The 17,805-nt window shown below is 36.7% G+C and overlaps 1 protein-coding gene across 5 annotated transcripts in view; it reads right to left on the minus strand.

Annotated features, from left to right (window-relative positions):
- SUGCT (succinyl-CoA:glutarate-CoA transferase) overlaps positions 1–17,805 on the minus strand; it is a 320,759-nt gene that overhangs the window by 259,693 nt on the left and 43,261 nt on the right. For all 5 annotated transcript variants that reach the window (XM_058832253.1, XM_058832254.1, XM_058832252.1 and 2 more), the window contains exon 9: positions 15,420–15,563. In XM_058832253.1, coding sequence (XP_058688236.1) covers positions 15,420–15,563 — 144 coding nt within the window. The remainder of the gene's footprint in view (positions 1–15,419; positions 15,564–17,805) is intronic.

The raw sequence follows: 17,805 nt of genomic DNA on the forward strand, positions 1-17,805 counted from the left end.
TGCATCCATTACAACTGTTTTTTACTTCTAAAGACCAAGAGTATGCATTTAACTTTCCACATTTTCCATACAGGAAATGCTAATTTAACTTAACTCTTAACAAACTTAACTCTGGGAAAGACATAGTGAATTAAAACCTAGTGAAACAGAAATCCCAAAATATTGATATTGAATGTAATTGAGCCAAGATCTCATGCTATCCATTTGTTTCTACATTCTATGCTATAGAATTAGGGATTGGAGTTTCAGAAACAAAATTCCTCACAAAAAAAATATTTTATCCCTAAAAATATATCTTCTTAACACAGTGTTGCAAATGCCTTCAGCTTCCTTGATGAGATGAATGTAATATTTTCAGTAATGGAAAAAAGACCACACATCTAGATTTCTCCAAAGCACTTGTTCACAGTACACTAAGAAAAATGGGATTAAAACATAATGCTCACTAGATATTGACATTTCACCACTAAAGTATCTGCTTCACACTTGTTTCAATAACAAGAGACCAAAAATGCCAGGGAAGTCAGAGCTTAGCAAAGATGGCCATGCTGGAACTAACAGCTGCTCAGACTATATCAAGGTCTCAATTCCACTTGCTACTTAGTGTGAAGAAGCTTATTATTGCTTTTCCAATAAATAATGAAGGAAAAAAAGCTTTTGGCTTCCTCTCACTTCCGTCTCTGATTTGGGTACCTTATTCATAGTCAAATTACCCAGACAAAATGAATTATTAGCAGCACCTGTAGCATCATCACCTATTAGACCACAATAGAGTAAATATATTGGTGTTTTGTGTTTTATGTAAAAATACACCATTGAGTGAACACTGTGGCCTTTTGCCACATTCATAATAACTTTCTGATGAGTTCAGCAAACTGAGAAGATGATTCTATTTCTATGGTCCCATGAAACTTGCCCAAGACTACCATGTCTTTCCCTTTTTCTCTCTTCCTGGCTCAGTTCACTCTCTTTGGTCTCTCCAAAGGTTTAGTCCCACTAAAAAGGCACTGAAAAAAAAAACTTTTCAGCATATATAATTTATGTCATTAATAACACGAAGAATTGATCTACCTACATCTTACAGCTGTTAAGCAAGCTGCTGAACTATAAGGATAAAAAAAGTTATCCCAAATGAACACTTTTATAGACATTATATCCTTTAGAAAAAAATGTTTGTAACATTATAAGTCTACTTTTCCAAATTCCCCTGTAATTCAAAACTCAGGACCTCACTGCTAGAGACACTTCTTGCGGTAAAAACATCTATAATACAATCAATCTCTCAAACTGGAGTTTGGGTACATCTGTATGACATATTCAGCTAAGTATTTTTAAAATCTATACTTAAAACTGCACTCCTGAAACCTTATAGACCCATTTCTTTTCTCCTTTAATTAAGAAATAATCCTTAAAAGTAACCTTTGAACTTACAACATTAAAGCAGATGTATTACAATGATACAGAGATCTCTGTATTCATTTGCCTGTAAGGACACATCTATGCACTGTAACTATGCATTATCAAATATCTACAGATAAGCATTTCTTTATTTCACATCAGTAAAGGGAACACATATTTCAACATTCCTTTCTAATATTACTGTTGATGGCCAAATCCCATATTTGTGTTACAGACTTACTTAAATCAGAACAAAAAGAGAGCTGCATTAACGTCTGAAAACTTATGCTCAGATTATGATGGAATCAGACAGATGGGAAACAAGATATTAAAAGCCAGAAGGTCAGCAGACAAAGAAAAGAGACAGAATTTCAAAAGATTTTTTTTCAAGATAGCACATCAAACATAATTTATTACAATGAGTCCGCTGAGTCAATCAATCATTTACATGCAATTTCAAGTGTATATGAATAACAAAAGAAGACAGGTAACTGGAAAGAGAAAAACATTTTAATTATATTCTTTACTTTCTTCTCCCTCCAATTTTATGTCTGCTGTCCTGCCACGTATCTTAACAATGCTTTGACTGTAAGCCAAGTTAATTTATTTCTTTCTCATTCTTTGCTTGCTTTTTCTTAAAGCAAGCATGTAGACTTATGAATTTTGAGACTCAAACATTTTACACTGGCATAGGTGACTTATTTTATGCTATTCTACAGAAGTAGCAACAAAATTATTAATTTACAGCTTTGAAGGAAAAAAATCATTCTAGAAAATTGCATTGCCTTCTGTTGTGTGAAGGTCAATAATCTTCCTTTTACACCTTTTCCATGCTTCTGGTGACATATTAAAAAAATCTTTACATGACAAAAATGTGAACATAAGACCACAATCCATATTTGGTGCACACTGATCCTATGCTAGTATTTACCTAATGACTGATTTTACTGGTTTATATTTTCCCTAAGTATTTTGACACTGATAATGTTTAAGTTTGACTAATTTTGCTTTTGCAATTAGTCCCTACCATCCTTATGGAAGTTGCTTCCATGTACATGTGCATCAAGTGACTCTCAGCTCTTTGAGTCATTTTTGCATTATCCAAAAACCCACATCAAAAACCAAAACCTCTATAACTACCAGGAAATCCCCACTCTTCCAGCTAATTATGCAATTTCTAAGCATTGACCCAACTGTTTCAGGATGTGGCACTATACCACAAAGAACGGTGGTGTCATATCAGTTTTTAGACGGAGAATTGTGTTTCAAACTCCTGCAAGAATGAACTGGGCAGCAGAAACCACAGCCTTGTGCAGAGGCAAGAGAACTGCCACAGTTCAAGGCAGCCCATCATACAGGGGTCCAGCAGTAAACCACAGCATTCCAAGTGCTATCAACAAACATCACCTTACGTTTGGGCTTGTAAGGGCCACCCATCAAGTCTGAAATTGAGATATCCGCAGGAGGTAAAAATCAGTGCAGAGTGGCATACACCTATAGGCAGGGCAGAATTCCCACTTACAAATACACAGCAAAGCCACTGCCCACAAAGGAGCAAGATTATACTGCTTCATCTGTGTTGTTCCTGCATCAAGGCAGCAGGTCTGGCCTGCAAAAGTTAACTGGAAAAAGTAAAACTACTATCATGCAGGCCAAGGCTTAATACTATTAAAGCGAATTTTAGAAGAATGTCTGTGGTCATGTTAGAACACTGTGCTCTGAGTAAAAAGTGTTTTCTACTCAGTGACACCGATTTCTCTTATTGCAAAACTCCAGGAAATTATCATGAGTTCAGCCTTCACAAAGGAAAACTCCTGGCACTGAAGTATCCGCAAATGGCATAATCCTAGCCACAACTACAATCTTGTTAAGATAAAATCAAATCTTTAATGACATATAACTATAATTTTAAAACAGGTCTCCTACAGTGTCCTGTTCTTGTACCTTCCAACCAGACACTTAGGCAGGTATCCAAATCTGTGACAGCAATCACATGCAGCACGGGGGATTTACTGATTCAAGTTAGCCACCTGACCAATGGCACACAGCAAATCACAGTGATAGCACAAAAGACGTGCTAGGAGGTGTTAATTGAACCAGGAACAATAAAAAACCCCCAAACCATGCAATAAGAAAATAATAGGTAATGTATTTGAATACCTTATCTAGAATATGAATTCTCAGAGGTTAAGAAAGATAAAAAAAGCAAAACAGACTTTAAGGTACACAGTTGTGCAAATACTTTTTTTGACTGAAAATTATGTCTGATAACATCTTTTTGCTTTATTAAAAAAGTTTAGACTACATAAATAGAGAAACTGAGACATCTTCAAAAACATAATGCATTTACATCACAGAGAACTGCTACATTCAGTGAAATGAAACAACAAAAAAGAACTGATCTACAAATTATTTTTAATGAGCTATTTAGAGCTCATAAAAGACCAGAATGAATGTTTCTGTGCTTCCCACAGCATGGAGATCAGCTCCTGATTAAGATTCATTTAGCATTAACAATAGCAAAGATTGATGCAACTAACAGATGTAGGACTTGTAATTTCAAAAGTATGTACTATTCAGCACAGAGTTTCAAGAGTAAGTACATGTTAAATGGACTCCTAGCTCTCCTCAGTCTCCAATTAAATGGGCAAACAAACAAACAAACAAAAAATAAACTTCTACACACTCAGAGGAATTTTAGGTGGATGATCAAAAATAAAAATCCTGACCATTGAAGCTATTAACATTCTTGGCATTAAAGAGAAAAAGGAAACAAAAAAAAAAATTAAATGAGCTCTTGTTGAAGAAAGACACATTCAAAAAGGAAGAATAAATTTCATTTTCTTGATTACAATAAAATACTAGCCTTTTTATTTTTCTGAAAGTGTAAAGATAGATCTACTTCAATCACTGAAAAAATCTTGTTTCAGCTTCATAATTGCAAAGGAACATCTCTAAGGAACCTGTTAGTTAAAAAAAAAAAAATCTATTAAGGAGAGTAGTAGAGCTAAAAATACCGAGAACTCCAAAGTTAGCCTGTATACTCTGTGCAAAATCCAAAAACAGAAGGCACTAGGTTTCTCATAAAGAAAAAAAATGAAAAAAAGAAAAAAGAAAGAAAAAAGAAAGAAAAAAAAACTAAAAAAAGCCTATCAATGGATTTTCCCATAACATGATCCTGGAAACAGATGAATCATTTTTAAAGTAACTTTGAAAACGAATCCCTTTTCTTTTTCATTACATGGAAAATCCAGCCAAAACAGTTAAAACTTTGGCAGCATTCTAACAAATGAAATCAGGTGTTGATAACAGATATATCAGACACCTTTAGCCATAAACTTCTACAGTTATCTTCCTAAGACTTTATTCTCTATATAGACTATAGAGATATATAAAGACGATATATGCATTAAAATATTAAATGCATTTAATAAACAGCTTTGCTAAGCCCAGGCAAAATTCAACTTACAAAAAGTTTATTCTGCTACATTGTATACCAGTTTCACTAACACTATAACACATTTTGTGTCTTGATTTTCAAGGGCTGAATGATGGTGATGATAGGGTTGAATATTCATGGGTAAGAATCAACAAGGCCAACAGGGCAGACATCCTGGTGGCACTCTTATAGACCACCCAACCAGGAAAAAGGGCAGATGGAATATTCTGTGAGTAGCTGGGAGAAGTCTCACAATTGCTATCCCTTGTTCTAATGAGGGACTTCCAGATACTAGATGTGGAAAATACAATACAGGAAGAGTCTAGGGTAGCATAGTAATAGCCTAGGAGTTCTTTGGACTGTGTTGAAGACGACTCCCTGATGCACACGGTGAGAGCCAGCTAGGGAAAGGGCCCTCTGGACCTGTTGTTTGTGAACAGAGAGGGAATTCTGGGTGTGGGTGGAAGGCTGTCTTGACCATAGGAGGCATGAAATGATGGAATTTTTAATTCTTGCAGAAGGAAGGAGAGGGCGGGCAGGAGAACCATTACACTGGAATTCCAGAGGGAAGACTTTGGCCTGTTTAGAAGATTGGTTGAGAGAGCCTCTTGGGAAGAAGTCCTGTAAGACAAAGGAATCTAAGTAGGCTGCATATTCTACATATAAGGAACACCTAAAAGTTCAGGCATAGGATCATCATGCCTCACATGCCTGACAGCCAGGGGATCAGGCCCAGCCAGTATAGGTTTATGAAAGACAGGTCCTACTTGACCAGCCTGATCTTCTATGGCAAGGAAACCCAGTGGATGAGGGAAGAGTTGTGGCTGTTGTCTACCTGTAAAGCCTTTGACATTTTCTCACAGCCTTCTTCTCATGGCTTGGATGGGTGCAGTCTTCGCTGGATAAAAAAAAACCTGGCTGGATAGCTGGGCCTGGAGAGTGGTGATGAAGGGTGCTACATCTGGCTGGTCAACGGTCCCCCAGGGCTCAGTGTTTGGGCCAGTTCTCTTTACCATCTTCAACAATACACTGGACAAGGGCACCGGATGCACCCTCTGTCAGCTTGCAGACAACATCAAGCTGGGCAGCTGTGATGATCTGCTGGAGGGTAGGAAGGCTCTTCAGAGGGAACAGGACAGGCTGGATCAATGGAACAAAGACATTAGCATGAGGTTCAACGAGAAGTGCTGGATCCTGCACTTGGGTCACAACAACCCCAGGCAGCACTAGAGGCTGCAGGCAGACTGGCTGGAAAGCTGCCCAGCAGAAAAAGACCTGGGGGTGCAGGTTGACAGCAGCTGAACATGAACCAGTATGTGCCCAGGTGGCCAAGCAGGCCAATGGCACCCTGGCCTGGATCAAGAATAGTGTGGCCAACAGGACCAGGGAAGTGCTCTGCAATCAGAATCCAGTGCTCAGTTTTGAGCCCCTCACTACCAGAAAGATACCAGAGGTGCTGAAGCATGTCTGGAGAAGGGGAATGTAGCAGGTGAAGGATATGGAGCACATGTCTTATAAGCAGCAGCTGTGGGAGATTGAATTGTTCAGACTGGAGAAAAGGAGGCTGAGATGACCCTTTTTCCTCCCTACAACTTCTTGAAAGGAGGCTGCAGTGAAGTGTTGGGGCCAGTGATGGGACAGTGATAGGACAAGAGGAAAAGGCCTCTAAACACAGGAGGTTTAGATTAGATAAGGGGAAACATTTTTTCACTGAAGAGCCATTCATTTTCACAGCCATTGAAACAAGCTTCCCAGGGAAGTGGTGGAGTCACCGTATCTGGGGGTATTTAAAAGTTGTGGCACTTAGGGGCATGCTTTAGGGTGGACTTGATGATCTTAAAGTTATTTTCCAACCTAAATGATTCTTTTCTATTCTAAAAATAGTAGCTATATTTGACAGCTGAGAATGAAAACATGAAAGCATAAAAATATGATAAAGACAAAAAGATTTTGTTCATATAAAATTTAATTACTGGTGAAGACAGGCATCAGAATAACTATAACAATTTTTATTCTTGTTAGTAATAGTGTAGTACCCAGAGACTCCAAATTGGATGCTATATACACTTTGTGAAGGATACAATTTTTTTATTTAATCCGTAATAAGGATGTTTATCTATGGAAAGCTGTCAACATCCAAAACAAGGTTTATTAAGGCACTTTTCACTTTTGATCTTATGATAGGAACAGTGCCATTTACAATGAAAATATGCATACATCTAACCATTTACAGCACTCATCTTTTTTGTCTCCACATTTATCAGCATTAATATTTGCATGGAAAAAAAGAATCTTAGGTTTGTCTACTGACATTGTCATTTTATCTGTAGTGAACAAATAGAAGACTAAAATATAATAGTAATTTCAACAGCTTGTGCTGCAGCAGTGCAAACAGAAACAAGTCATGCCTGCTTGGTTGTGTGAGAAATGTGCAAATGTTGTCTCCCTATTATCACGGCGAAATCTCTCATTCATTACAGTATTACCTCAGCAGAGCAACAATGGCTTTAGTTCTAACACTGAAAATCTCCATTCACTGCCCATTAAGTACTTAGGTGCTAATTCAGTACAGGGATGCTACAAGCAACAAATAGATGCAATTGAATGAAATGTTTGAAATAGGATGTTTTACAAGATTAATTTCTGTGCCTCTGCAGCATTAAGAAATGCCCACAATGCTCTTTTGAGTATTTTAATGCTGCTCACATTGCAGATGTAGCTCATCTACTAAACTGATACACAGCATGCAAGTCAGAGAAATGTGGTCCAAAGTTCTATTTGACTTGAATACTACCAATGAGTCTGGAGTCAAAATGTGGCACTTCTACACAATGCTTTTAAAGTAGTGGCAACACTGTAAATGATACCCTGAAGAAGGAAGTTCTTTTTTAATCAATCTACAAAAATATTTAAGTAGTATCTAACCCAAAATGTTTTATCACAGAGGACACTAGAATAAAAGTAACTTCAAGTATATTTATTAGAGAAATCTAGTACTACCAAAATCATTCAAAGCAAGGCAAGGCATTTTTAAAAATAACTGGACTCTGATTAGGCACCCACATTGATAGTCACGTTGATCCACCCCAGAGTAATGATGGAAGGGAAGGAACTTGTTAAACCACTCTCAATCCTCTACCACAGTCCTTGTTTACTGAAGAAGTTCCAGCTGACTGGAAATTAGCAAATGTAAAGCCAATTTACAATAATTTTCTGAAGGATAATTCAGGGAACTACAGGTCTGTCAGCCTGACCTCAGTTCTGACCAAGGTTATGGAAGAGATCAGAGATCATCCAGAGTGCCATTACACATCACATGCAGGACAATTGAGGATCAAGCCCAGCCAACACGTATTTAGGAAAGGACATCATCAGTCCTGCTTGGTCAGCCTGACCTTCTTCTGTGACCAAGTGACCCACTTAGTAAATGAGGGAAAGGCTGTGGATGTACTCTATCTAGACTTCAGTAAAGCATTTGACAGAGTCTCCCACATCATCCTCCTAGATGGGTGAACACCTTGGTAAATAAAACCCTGGCTGGATGGCCAGGCCCGGAGAGTGGTGGTGAATGGAACTAAACCCACCTGGTGGTGGGTCACTAGCAGTGTTCCCCAGGGCTCAGTTTTGGGGCTGGTCCCTGTTTAACATCTTTTTTGATGATCCAGACCTGGGGATTCAGGGCACCCTCAGTAAATTTGCAGAAAACGCTAAGTTGGGTTTGAGCATTGATCTGCTCAAGACTAGGAAGGCTCTGCAGGGAAACCTGGACAGACTTGGTCAGTGGGCTGAGGACAACATCATGAGGACATGATGGGGAAGTGTTGGGTCCTGCACTCAAGTCCCAGCAGCCCCATGAAGCCTGACAAGCTTGGGGAAGGGTGGTTGAAGAGCTGGTCAGCAGAAAAGGATTGGGGGGTGCTCAGTATGAGCCAGCAGTGTGCCCAGGTGGCCAAGAAGGGCAATGGCATCCTGGCCTCTATGCAGAACAGTGTGGCCAGCAGGACCAGGGCAGTGATCCTGCACCTCCTGCTCTTAGCACTGGTGAGGCCACACCTCGAGTACTGTGTTCAGTTCTGGGCCTCTCACTTTAGAAAGGACACTGAGGTGCTGGAGCATGGCCAAAGAAGGGCAACAAGGCTTGGGAAAGGTCTGGAAAATGTGTCTTATAAGGCATGGGTATGGGAGGTGGGGTTGTTTATTCTTGAGAAGAGGAGGCTCAGGAGGGACCTCACTGCTCTCTAGAAGTACCTGAAAGGAGGTTATAGTGAGGTGGGGACCAGTCTCTTCTACTGTGGCTTCAGTGAGAGGACATGGCCTTAAGATGAGACAAAGGAGATTCAGATACCAGGGGAAAAAAATTCAGTGTTAGGATTGTCAGGCATTGGAATAGGATGCCCAGGGTGGAGTCACCATCCCTGGAGATGTGTAAGAGGTGGCTGGATTCGGATGATGTGATTTAGTAGTTTAGGAGTTATAGTGATAGTTCTGGGTTGACAACTGGACTTCATGATCTTAAGGGTTTCTTCAATCTTGATGATTTGATGACTTTTAGACAGTTTAATGGATACCTGTTTTAGAAGTTTGAAACTAGAGTCTGAACACATTTTTTATAGCTTTCACTATAACAAAATAAGTAATAAATTATGACTTTTGGCCTAATTGTCATTTGGATGCTTAAGTGACATTTGGATGTCACTTTTCTAAAGAGTTTGCAGTCTGACTGATTAGCCAAAACCAATACTGAATACAGAAACAATACTGTGCTGAATACAAAGTAAAATTCTGGCAGCAGGACCTCATCAGACCTAAGGAAGTAATTTTAAATGTGTTTCAGCATAATCCTTTACTTCACCTTTTTTTTTTTTTAAATAAATTATAATCTACAGAGAAATTTTAATCAGTTATCTGAAGTAATCAAACTAAGCAATCTTAAACCCTTAGCTAGAGTTCTATTGTCATACCCAAAAATGACACACCTGTAAAGGTTTATTAGATTTCCAGAAGTTCAACAGCACATAAAAATCAGTTGTCTTGCTAACTTTATATTTTCCATAACATAAAACTAAAACCTCTTCCATCAAGTTACAAACTTTTTACTTGTTATCTACACAAATAAATGAAGCACAATGTGTTGAAAGGCTCTGTCCTAATTTGATGAACTTATAGAATGACTTCTGAAAACTTCTGAGTTTAGAGGGGTACGTAAGCTTTTGGGGTACATTAAATGTATTTATTCTGCTCCTAGTTTCTTAAATCTTTCCTCTTTCTTTTCATTTACCCAGGTTATGCTGCTCCTAATACTCAGCATGATTCTGAAATCTGATCTGCTGGTAATAAACATCTTGATTCCATTTCTAAGATTACACCCTTATTTAAAGGTCATCTAAATTAAAAACTCATTAAAAGAAATGTCTTCCTTTGTCTTCAAACTCTCTCCCCTACCCACTCCAGGCAGCCATTTTAATTTTTTTAGTAGTAAAGGAGCATATTTTTTCTATCTTCTTTCTAGTCTTTCTCTAATTAATGACAGAGGCAGATCAACACGGGAAAATAAAGCTGCAACTCATTCAGGCTTGGTTTCTTTAGCACAAGAACAAAAAGACACATGATTTACAGTTAGGTAGCATTTAAAGAAGAAATTCCCTAGCAATTTGAATATGTACTCTGTTTACAGAGTAAAAAAAAGTCTAAATAAAACCAAGATCCAGTTGGAGGATGTTCTACCAATGACTGCATAACTAATCATTAGAAATCATAACACACATTCCACAGAGGCCAATATTAAATTGAGTTACTGTCATGTGTGTATGGTCCTCTGGTCTATTCAATCAAATTCTGGCTGCTTAAAACCCAGAGGGAAAAGTTCTGTTCTTAGTTATACATCTGTCCTCAATGGAAATTGTCAAGAATACAGGCCAAGAAGTGTTTAAAGTGCAGTATATGTTTAAAGAAATGTTCACATTAATTCAGATTTTGTTATTTTTCCATATGAGAGGTATATAGTGAAAAAGATGACATGTCCATACAGCACATGCTCAATTTTCTACCATGCTGCAGATTAAGAATACTGTGTTTTGCAAAGATGATGCTTTATAAGCTTGTAAAAAAACCACTTATTCAAACCATACCCAAAAAGAAGACAACTGTGTAACAGTCCTCATAGCTGGCCTCCAAAATCACCAGAAGCAATAACCTCTAAAAAAGGTTCTTTTCTTTTGGTATTCAGTCAACTGATGACTCTCAGCAAGCGGAGAAGCAACAAGATAGAGACAAGACATCTGAGCAGCATTCAAGTTCCAAGATTGATATTTCCATACAACTTACTGCTCAGGGATTCTATGATGCCATGTATGTCCTACAGGAAGTATGCAGCTGTTACCAGTTTCACCTATACTTAATAACTGCTAAGAAGACATGCAATGAAAGCCCTGCATAGATAGCACTGAAAGCACCTTGAATAGGTAAGCCTTAAACAGAATCATCTTGGGAAAATGTGATGAAGAAACAAAAAACTAATAGCTTCTAACCCTCACTATTCCCTCAGTAAACTAACTGTTTAATTAAGCCCAAAAATGAAATAAAGAAAATAATGTATACCAATTTTCTAGGTTTTTCTAGAGTCATTTCAATATTTTATGAAGATTGAGTGTTTGCTACAGCAAATACAGACTAAAACACAGTAATTAGAAGCAGAGAAGTGTCTGATGAACAATCATATTATACAAAAAATATTAACCACATTATCCTGTCTGTGAAATCTGGGAAAAAATATACTTCAAAAATTGCAGAAATGTCAAATGTAAAATAATTCTTGCAGATTTTTAATCCAAATGAAACCAACTTATTACAGTATTTGTTGGAGCCTGGTCGTAATTAAATACAGGAAGGATATTAAAACTTCCAAGAGATTTTTTTAAGCCACAACAGAAGAAAAGGCACAATTGCATAATTGGAACCAAATCCAAACCCCACTTCCTTCTTATTTATCAGTATCATCTAAAGGACACTATTTAGATGCTGAAAGGTCTGGAGCTTACAACTGTGAATCATCTAAAAGTCAAAAATTTCAAAGGAATCATACGACATGGGTTAAAAGTTTATAGATGAGAGATATAGAAAGTTTCTGCTCACTGCAAAACCACATCCTAAGAGTTAGCGTATCTCAATCCTAGAATCCTATTTTGTTGTGGGGAAAGAAATCCCTACATATTTAAGGAAATATTTAAAATATAGGATTTGAAAGAAAGATGCGTATTTTAAGAGATCCTAAAAATAATGATTCTTCAGAGAATGGGATCTCACAATTTGATTCTACACAGATCACAAATATAAAACTAACTTAACAGTTAGTTAATAACTAGTTCTTTAAAAAGTTTTAGATCAGTTTTGCTGGCAGTTGAATTCAGTTCAATACTTTGTTTTTGCATGTCTGTGCAGGAAATTTGTGTCAAAAGCATTCTCCAGCTCTCCCCTCCACAAAAAACAACAACAAAGAAAAAACAACAACAAACAAAAAACAACAACAAATAAATAAATAAATATGTATATATATAAATCCTCTTGCATTTCTACAAGGCATACAGAAAAATGATAGCACAGACAGAGATGGACATTTAGATGCTAAGGTTTCTGCTATAAAATAAACCAACCAGTTTTTTTCAAGATTTTCTAATTACCTGAGTGACCTAACTCCTGAGGTTTTTATTCCTTTCTGACAGTCAAAGTCATCAACACTGAACATGAAGATATATGGCCAGGTTCACAATTTTAGGTTCAGACAAAGGGATGAAGAAAAGATCCAAGCACACTGCTATATCATGCTGGCAAAACCACAAAGTTTCATGTAAGACCCTGCTGTCACAACACTAAAAATAGGATGGTTCAGTACACATAGAAGATTCCTTTTTTTCTCATTAAAAATTACTACACTTTAGCAAAACTCATGCTGAAGGATAAGTTAACACAATGTGTCTGTTTCATCTCTAGATTCTTCTATTAATCAACACCAACAAGTACCTAATAAACGGAAAGTCTAAAACTTTAGGTTCCTTATTTTTTTGGCAGCATCCATAAGAAATATCAGAAACTCCTTCTTTTTAAACATAAATCATATGAGAAAAAGATAGCTTTAGATACCTAGTTGGGTACATCAAAATTTCTTTAGAAACATGTCTCTTTAAAGATCCTGATCATATCACAATAATTGTCTAATTTCCTTTAAAAAAACTCATTACTATCAGAAGTATTGCAAGAATAGTTTATTTATTTACATTAATTTTCAGATTTGTACTACCCTTTCTTGGTAGACACACTCATCCTTATATACTTATAAGTAACCACCACTCTTACAAGAGGAAAGAAAACGAACCAAGAAACTAGATGTTCTGAGAGCGACTCAGCTGCTACTTATGTTTTTCTTCATTCATTTTAACACATCTTTTTAATGGGATTAATCACACGTTATTATTTTTATTACTTTAGAACCTCATCCATAAATAATTCTTCCAATTTAAAAGATGTTGTCATTACAGTCTTGTGCTAGCACCCTAAAATTAATTTGGACTGAAGCAACAGGGTAATCTAAAACAAAAGAGCTGTTTTCTGAATAACACCTTTTATCCATACTCTTCCAATATAACAAATTATTTGAATTTCATTTACCCAGCACTGAAGTAAACAATAAAAAACATTTATTTTTCAACAAGAGTGTGCATTTATGGAATTACTTCTTAATAACTTTTAGATAAATATAATTTGATAATGAGCAGGGAAGGGGCTAATGTTTAAAAAAACACCTGAAAAACTACTAAGCTTTTCCTTGACCATTTAGCACTGCTTCAACGAATCATGTAGAAGACAAACACCATGTCACATGTTCATTGTGACATTCATTGGTCACTAACATCTATCCAGGTCTTCAATCTCTTCCTTGTGTATGCTAGTGACTGGCTTAAATGATAATGATGTGGAAGTGCAGATGGAAATTTTCCAATAAGAACACATCTGTGTATAGACAAATCTACCCTAATCAAGAAAAAAGGGTATGAAGACAAATGAGGTAAAAAAATAAGCTGAAATAAGAGAGCTACAGAAACACCTAACTTCAACTCTTCTTGCTTTCAGCATTTGATAAAATACTGAATAATAATCAAGACTTCATTTAAAAAAAAAAACAAACAAAAAACAAAACAGTAGAACAAGGAATTAAACACACCCACCCCTCCCAGAATTACTCTGAAAATTAATAAGAATTATCAGAAGTATTTTTTTTAAATTAGAAATTAAACATCAAGGAGCAGCTGCCATAATATATGACACTACAATACCTTAAACATAAAGCCCCCCTACATCCGCATATATACAAAATATTTAATAAACATTTTTTTCTTTTCCAATACAGGTACAACATTTGCAAATACATTTAAGTATAATTAAGTTAAATTCTTACAAATATTTGTTCCAAAACAAATGAAAAGTTCTTTACTGATTTAAGCAAGCATTTACCCTCTTTTCTGATTTCAGTAGTTATTCAGACAAAAGCAGGAGGTACTAAAACAAGAGCAACCTCAATCCTTAGTCTCAGTCATTGTTATCATACAATTATATGCTCTTGCTCACACCTGGGCCAACTTTTAGCACAACAGACACTGTAATTTCTCGACTGTACTGACAAGTATAATGTGAAGAAAAATACAATTGAATAAAGATGAAAACAATGGAGCACTGTAGCTGCTTTAATTATGACTCCATACAATTTTGACATACATTTTAAACAAAAATTCCTCTGCACCATGTGCCTGGTTGGTACCAGCAAGTACCTACATCAGCAAAACAATGTATCATCTGATCATATGCAGCTCATATCAATGTCACTTGCTTTTTAAAAATTGTTTTTAGAAATCATTATTTTAATTATAAGTTAAAAAATTATTATTAATTATAAATCACCAATGCTCTTCAAACATTCAAAGAAGAGTTAAAATTCTCATTATTTGTAGTATATGCTATATCTTTCATGATCAAAACAACTTTGCCTTTAATGCCTAGGAAAAATGCTGCATCTTCAAGCTTACTTTCTTCTTTAACTCCCAGAGCCTGGGAAGGAAGGCAGACCTCCTGAATTACATTACTTTGAAACTTGGGTGATCCTTTAATACTCCAGGTGATTTTGCACAAGTTACTCAGTTGCTCTAGAAGTAATGTTCCCCAGTGCCAAAGCCTTCCTTTCAACATTGGTTTCACCACCTAGGCTTGTCTGTATCAAATTACTCACTACAGCTGTTACAATCTCAGTGATATGATAAACCTTGATTAACCTGTGTTTCCAAAGAACATGGCAGCCCTTTGCAAAAAAGTGAAAACCAAACTTACTTCAGTAGCAACAATAACCATGTCATATAAAATGGTCACTACCAGAGTGGCAGGTTAAGAGAATGCTCACTAATGTCAATATTATTATTGTTGTCATTGGTTATGCTAAGTAATGCACATTGATTTATACGCAAATGGTATTCTTAGGTTCAAACACAAGAAAAAGCAATTTTTTCTACACAAGAAAAAGCGATTTTTTTACAACTCCTACCTGAGTTGACAAGAGATTGCAGTCAATGTGTAGTCCTTTTCCTGTCTTATACCTCTGAAGTAAACCAGCCATAATTGCTCCATATGTAAACAACCCAGTAGCAAGGTCTGTCATTGCTACTCCTGCTCTAACTGGCTCACCATCCTAAAGAAAAAGAAAACACCCCAAAATGAAACAAGACAAACAAAACAATAAACAAGGAAAAAATTAAAGCAGGAAAACAAGCAGGAACAATACAATGGTGCAGGGGCTTGGATCTTATTGGCATGATGGATACATGGTGGGATGACTCCAGTGACTGGAGCGTTGGAATGGAGGGATACAGGCTCTTTAGGAAAGACAGGCAAAGGAGAAAAGGAGGCAGTGTTTCCCTCTGTCAGTGACCAGCTGGAGCACATAGAGTTTCACTGGGGATGGATGAAGAGCTGAGAGCACAGGGAGGGCAACTGCAGGTAACATTATCATCCTGCTACACCCGTCCAGGGAGATGGAGTGGATGGGGCCCTCAAAAGAGAGATCACAGTTGCCTCACATTCACAAGCTCTGGTCCTCATGGTGGCTTCAACAACCCCAATATCTGTTTGAGAGACGACAACATGCTCTAGGAAACAATCAGGCCCAAGACCATCTAGGGAACCGGAAAGTGCATAAGCCCACTGGACTGAACGACATACATCTGCAGGACCCAAGGGATTTGGCAGTGGGAATGGCTAAGCCACTATCCATCATATTTGAGAAGTCATGGTAGTGCCAGGAAGTTCCCATTGACTGGAAAAAGGGAAACATAAAATCCCCATATTTAAAAAGGGTAACAAAGAAGGTCCATGGGACTATGGGCCCACCAATCTCCTCTTCCTATCCAGAAGGATAATGGAGCAGATTCTCCTGGAAGCTATGCCAAGGCACATGAAAAATAGGCAGGTGATTTGTGACACTGTCCCACATGACATGCTTGTCTCTAAACTGGCCACTTGGTAGAGAAGGAATTGTTGGAATTGTTGGATGGTTGCACTCAGTTGCAGGTAGTGCAAGAAATTAGTATCTTTGAGTGAACTGATGTATAAAAACTACCACTGAAAACCAGGTATTCTTGCAGCATGTACACAAAACTGCCACTTTGTGATGCCACATACTGCAAATCATGAAGGATTTATTACACAATTTTTTTTTTTCCCTGATAACATAATGCTTCAACTCAGCAGTGCAAAAATAAAAGAGAAAATGTTAGAGACAAGTGAAGCTAGTGAAGACTGAATTTTATGTCTAGAAGCCAAAGGCGTAAACAATTTCTACAGTATGCTGACACAGGTGCCTGTCTGTTTAAAAGGCAGAGCCTTATTGCTTCATTCTTCTCACTCCCTTTCTCTCCCTCCTCCTCTCCAGTCCCTCCCCAAGTCAAAGCTCAGTTTTGTATTTTCCACTATACACACTCCAGGCTTCTAATAACAAAACAAAAACAAATTTTTGTTTACACATGTAAATATTACATATGCAAATACATGCAAATCTGTGACCTTCCAACTGAAGTCACAAAAAAGTTGTTTGTTCAAATATTCTTTTCTTGTATGTCTTGCATTTTCTAGCATCGAGGGAAGAATCTTCATGTTAACATCATGTCTTTCAGAAATTCTGTAATCATTAGCATGATATATGTCCCCTCTGAAATCAATGGCAAAATTAATTTCTAATTTCAGCCCAGCTAGGCTTTTATCATAGTGCATCTTCTGAAATAGTCTCCATTTCCTGCTCTGAAAAGTTTGAGGTCAGGTGATCAGATTATCACAGCAGCTCCTTATTTTGAAGTCCTATTTTTTGCTTGTTTTTTGGGTTTTTTTTAAGTTTATAAGCCTTGAAGAAAAGCAGCAGTGCAAAGCTAATGAGACTTCCAGAGTTCTGGCACCCAAGTAAGCCTACCATAAGACAACTTAAAATCATTACAATTGATAAATAATAACTGCTAAAAAAGTCTAAACTGCTAAGTGTAATTACTGTTTTATTATTTATTTATTATTACACTGCTAAGTGTAATAATAACCTTCTAAATAAGACTGCAAGAATTGTTTCCTGACAATTATTTTTAAAAGAGTGTCTTGGCTTCACGTAAGAAAATATTTACCATCAATTTCCTTTGCACTCCAATAGGATTTACACAAATCTGCTATCAAGTCATGTATGTTTTTATGTTTTTCTTTTAAAATTTGTATTTTATTATCAGTTGCATTAATAGAGCAATTCTGAAATAAAAGACAGTAAGACTATTTTCTACATATGATGGAAAAGGCTTCTATTTTATTCATATTATGAAATTGACTAAAAATTACAAAATCTGTATAAAATATAAAAAAAAATTTAAAAACATTACCGTTGTTCAAACCACAGTAGGGAT

The sequence above is a fragment of the Poecile atricapillus genome, chromosome 2 (genome assembly GCF_030490865.1).
Source record: "Poecile atricapillus isolate bPoeAtr1 chromosome 2, bPoeAtr1.hap1, whole genome shotgun sequence".
Classification (NCBI taxonomy): domain Eukaryota; kingdom Metazoa; phylum Chordata; class Aves; order Passeriformes; family Paridae; genus Poecile; species Poecile atricapillus.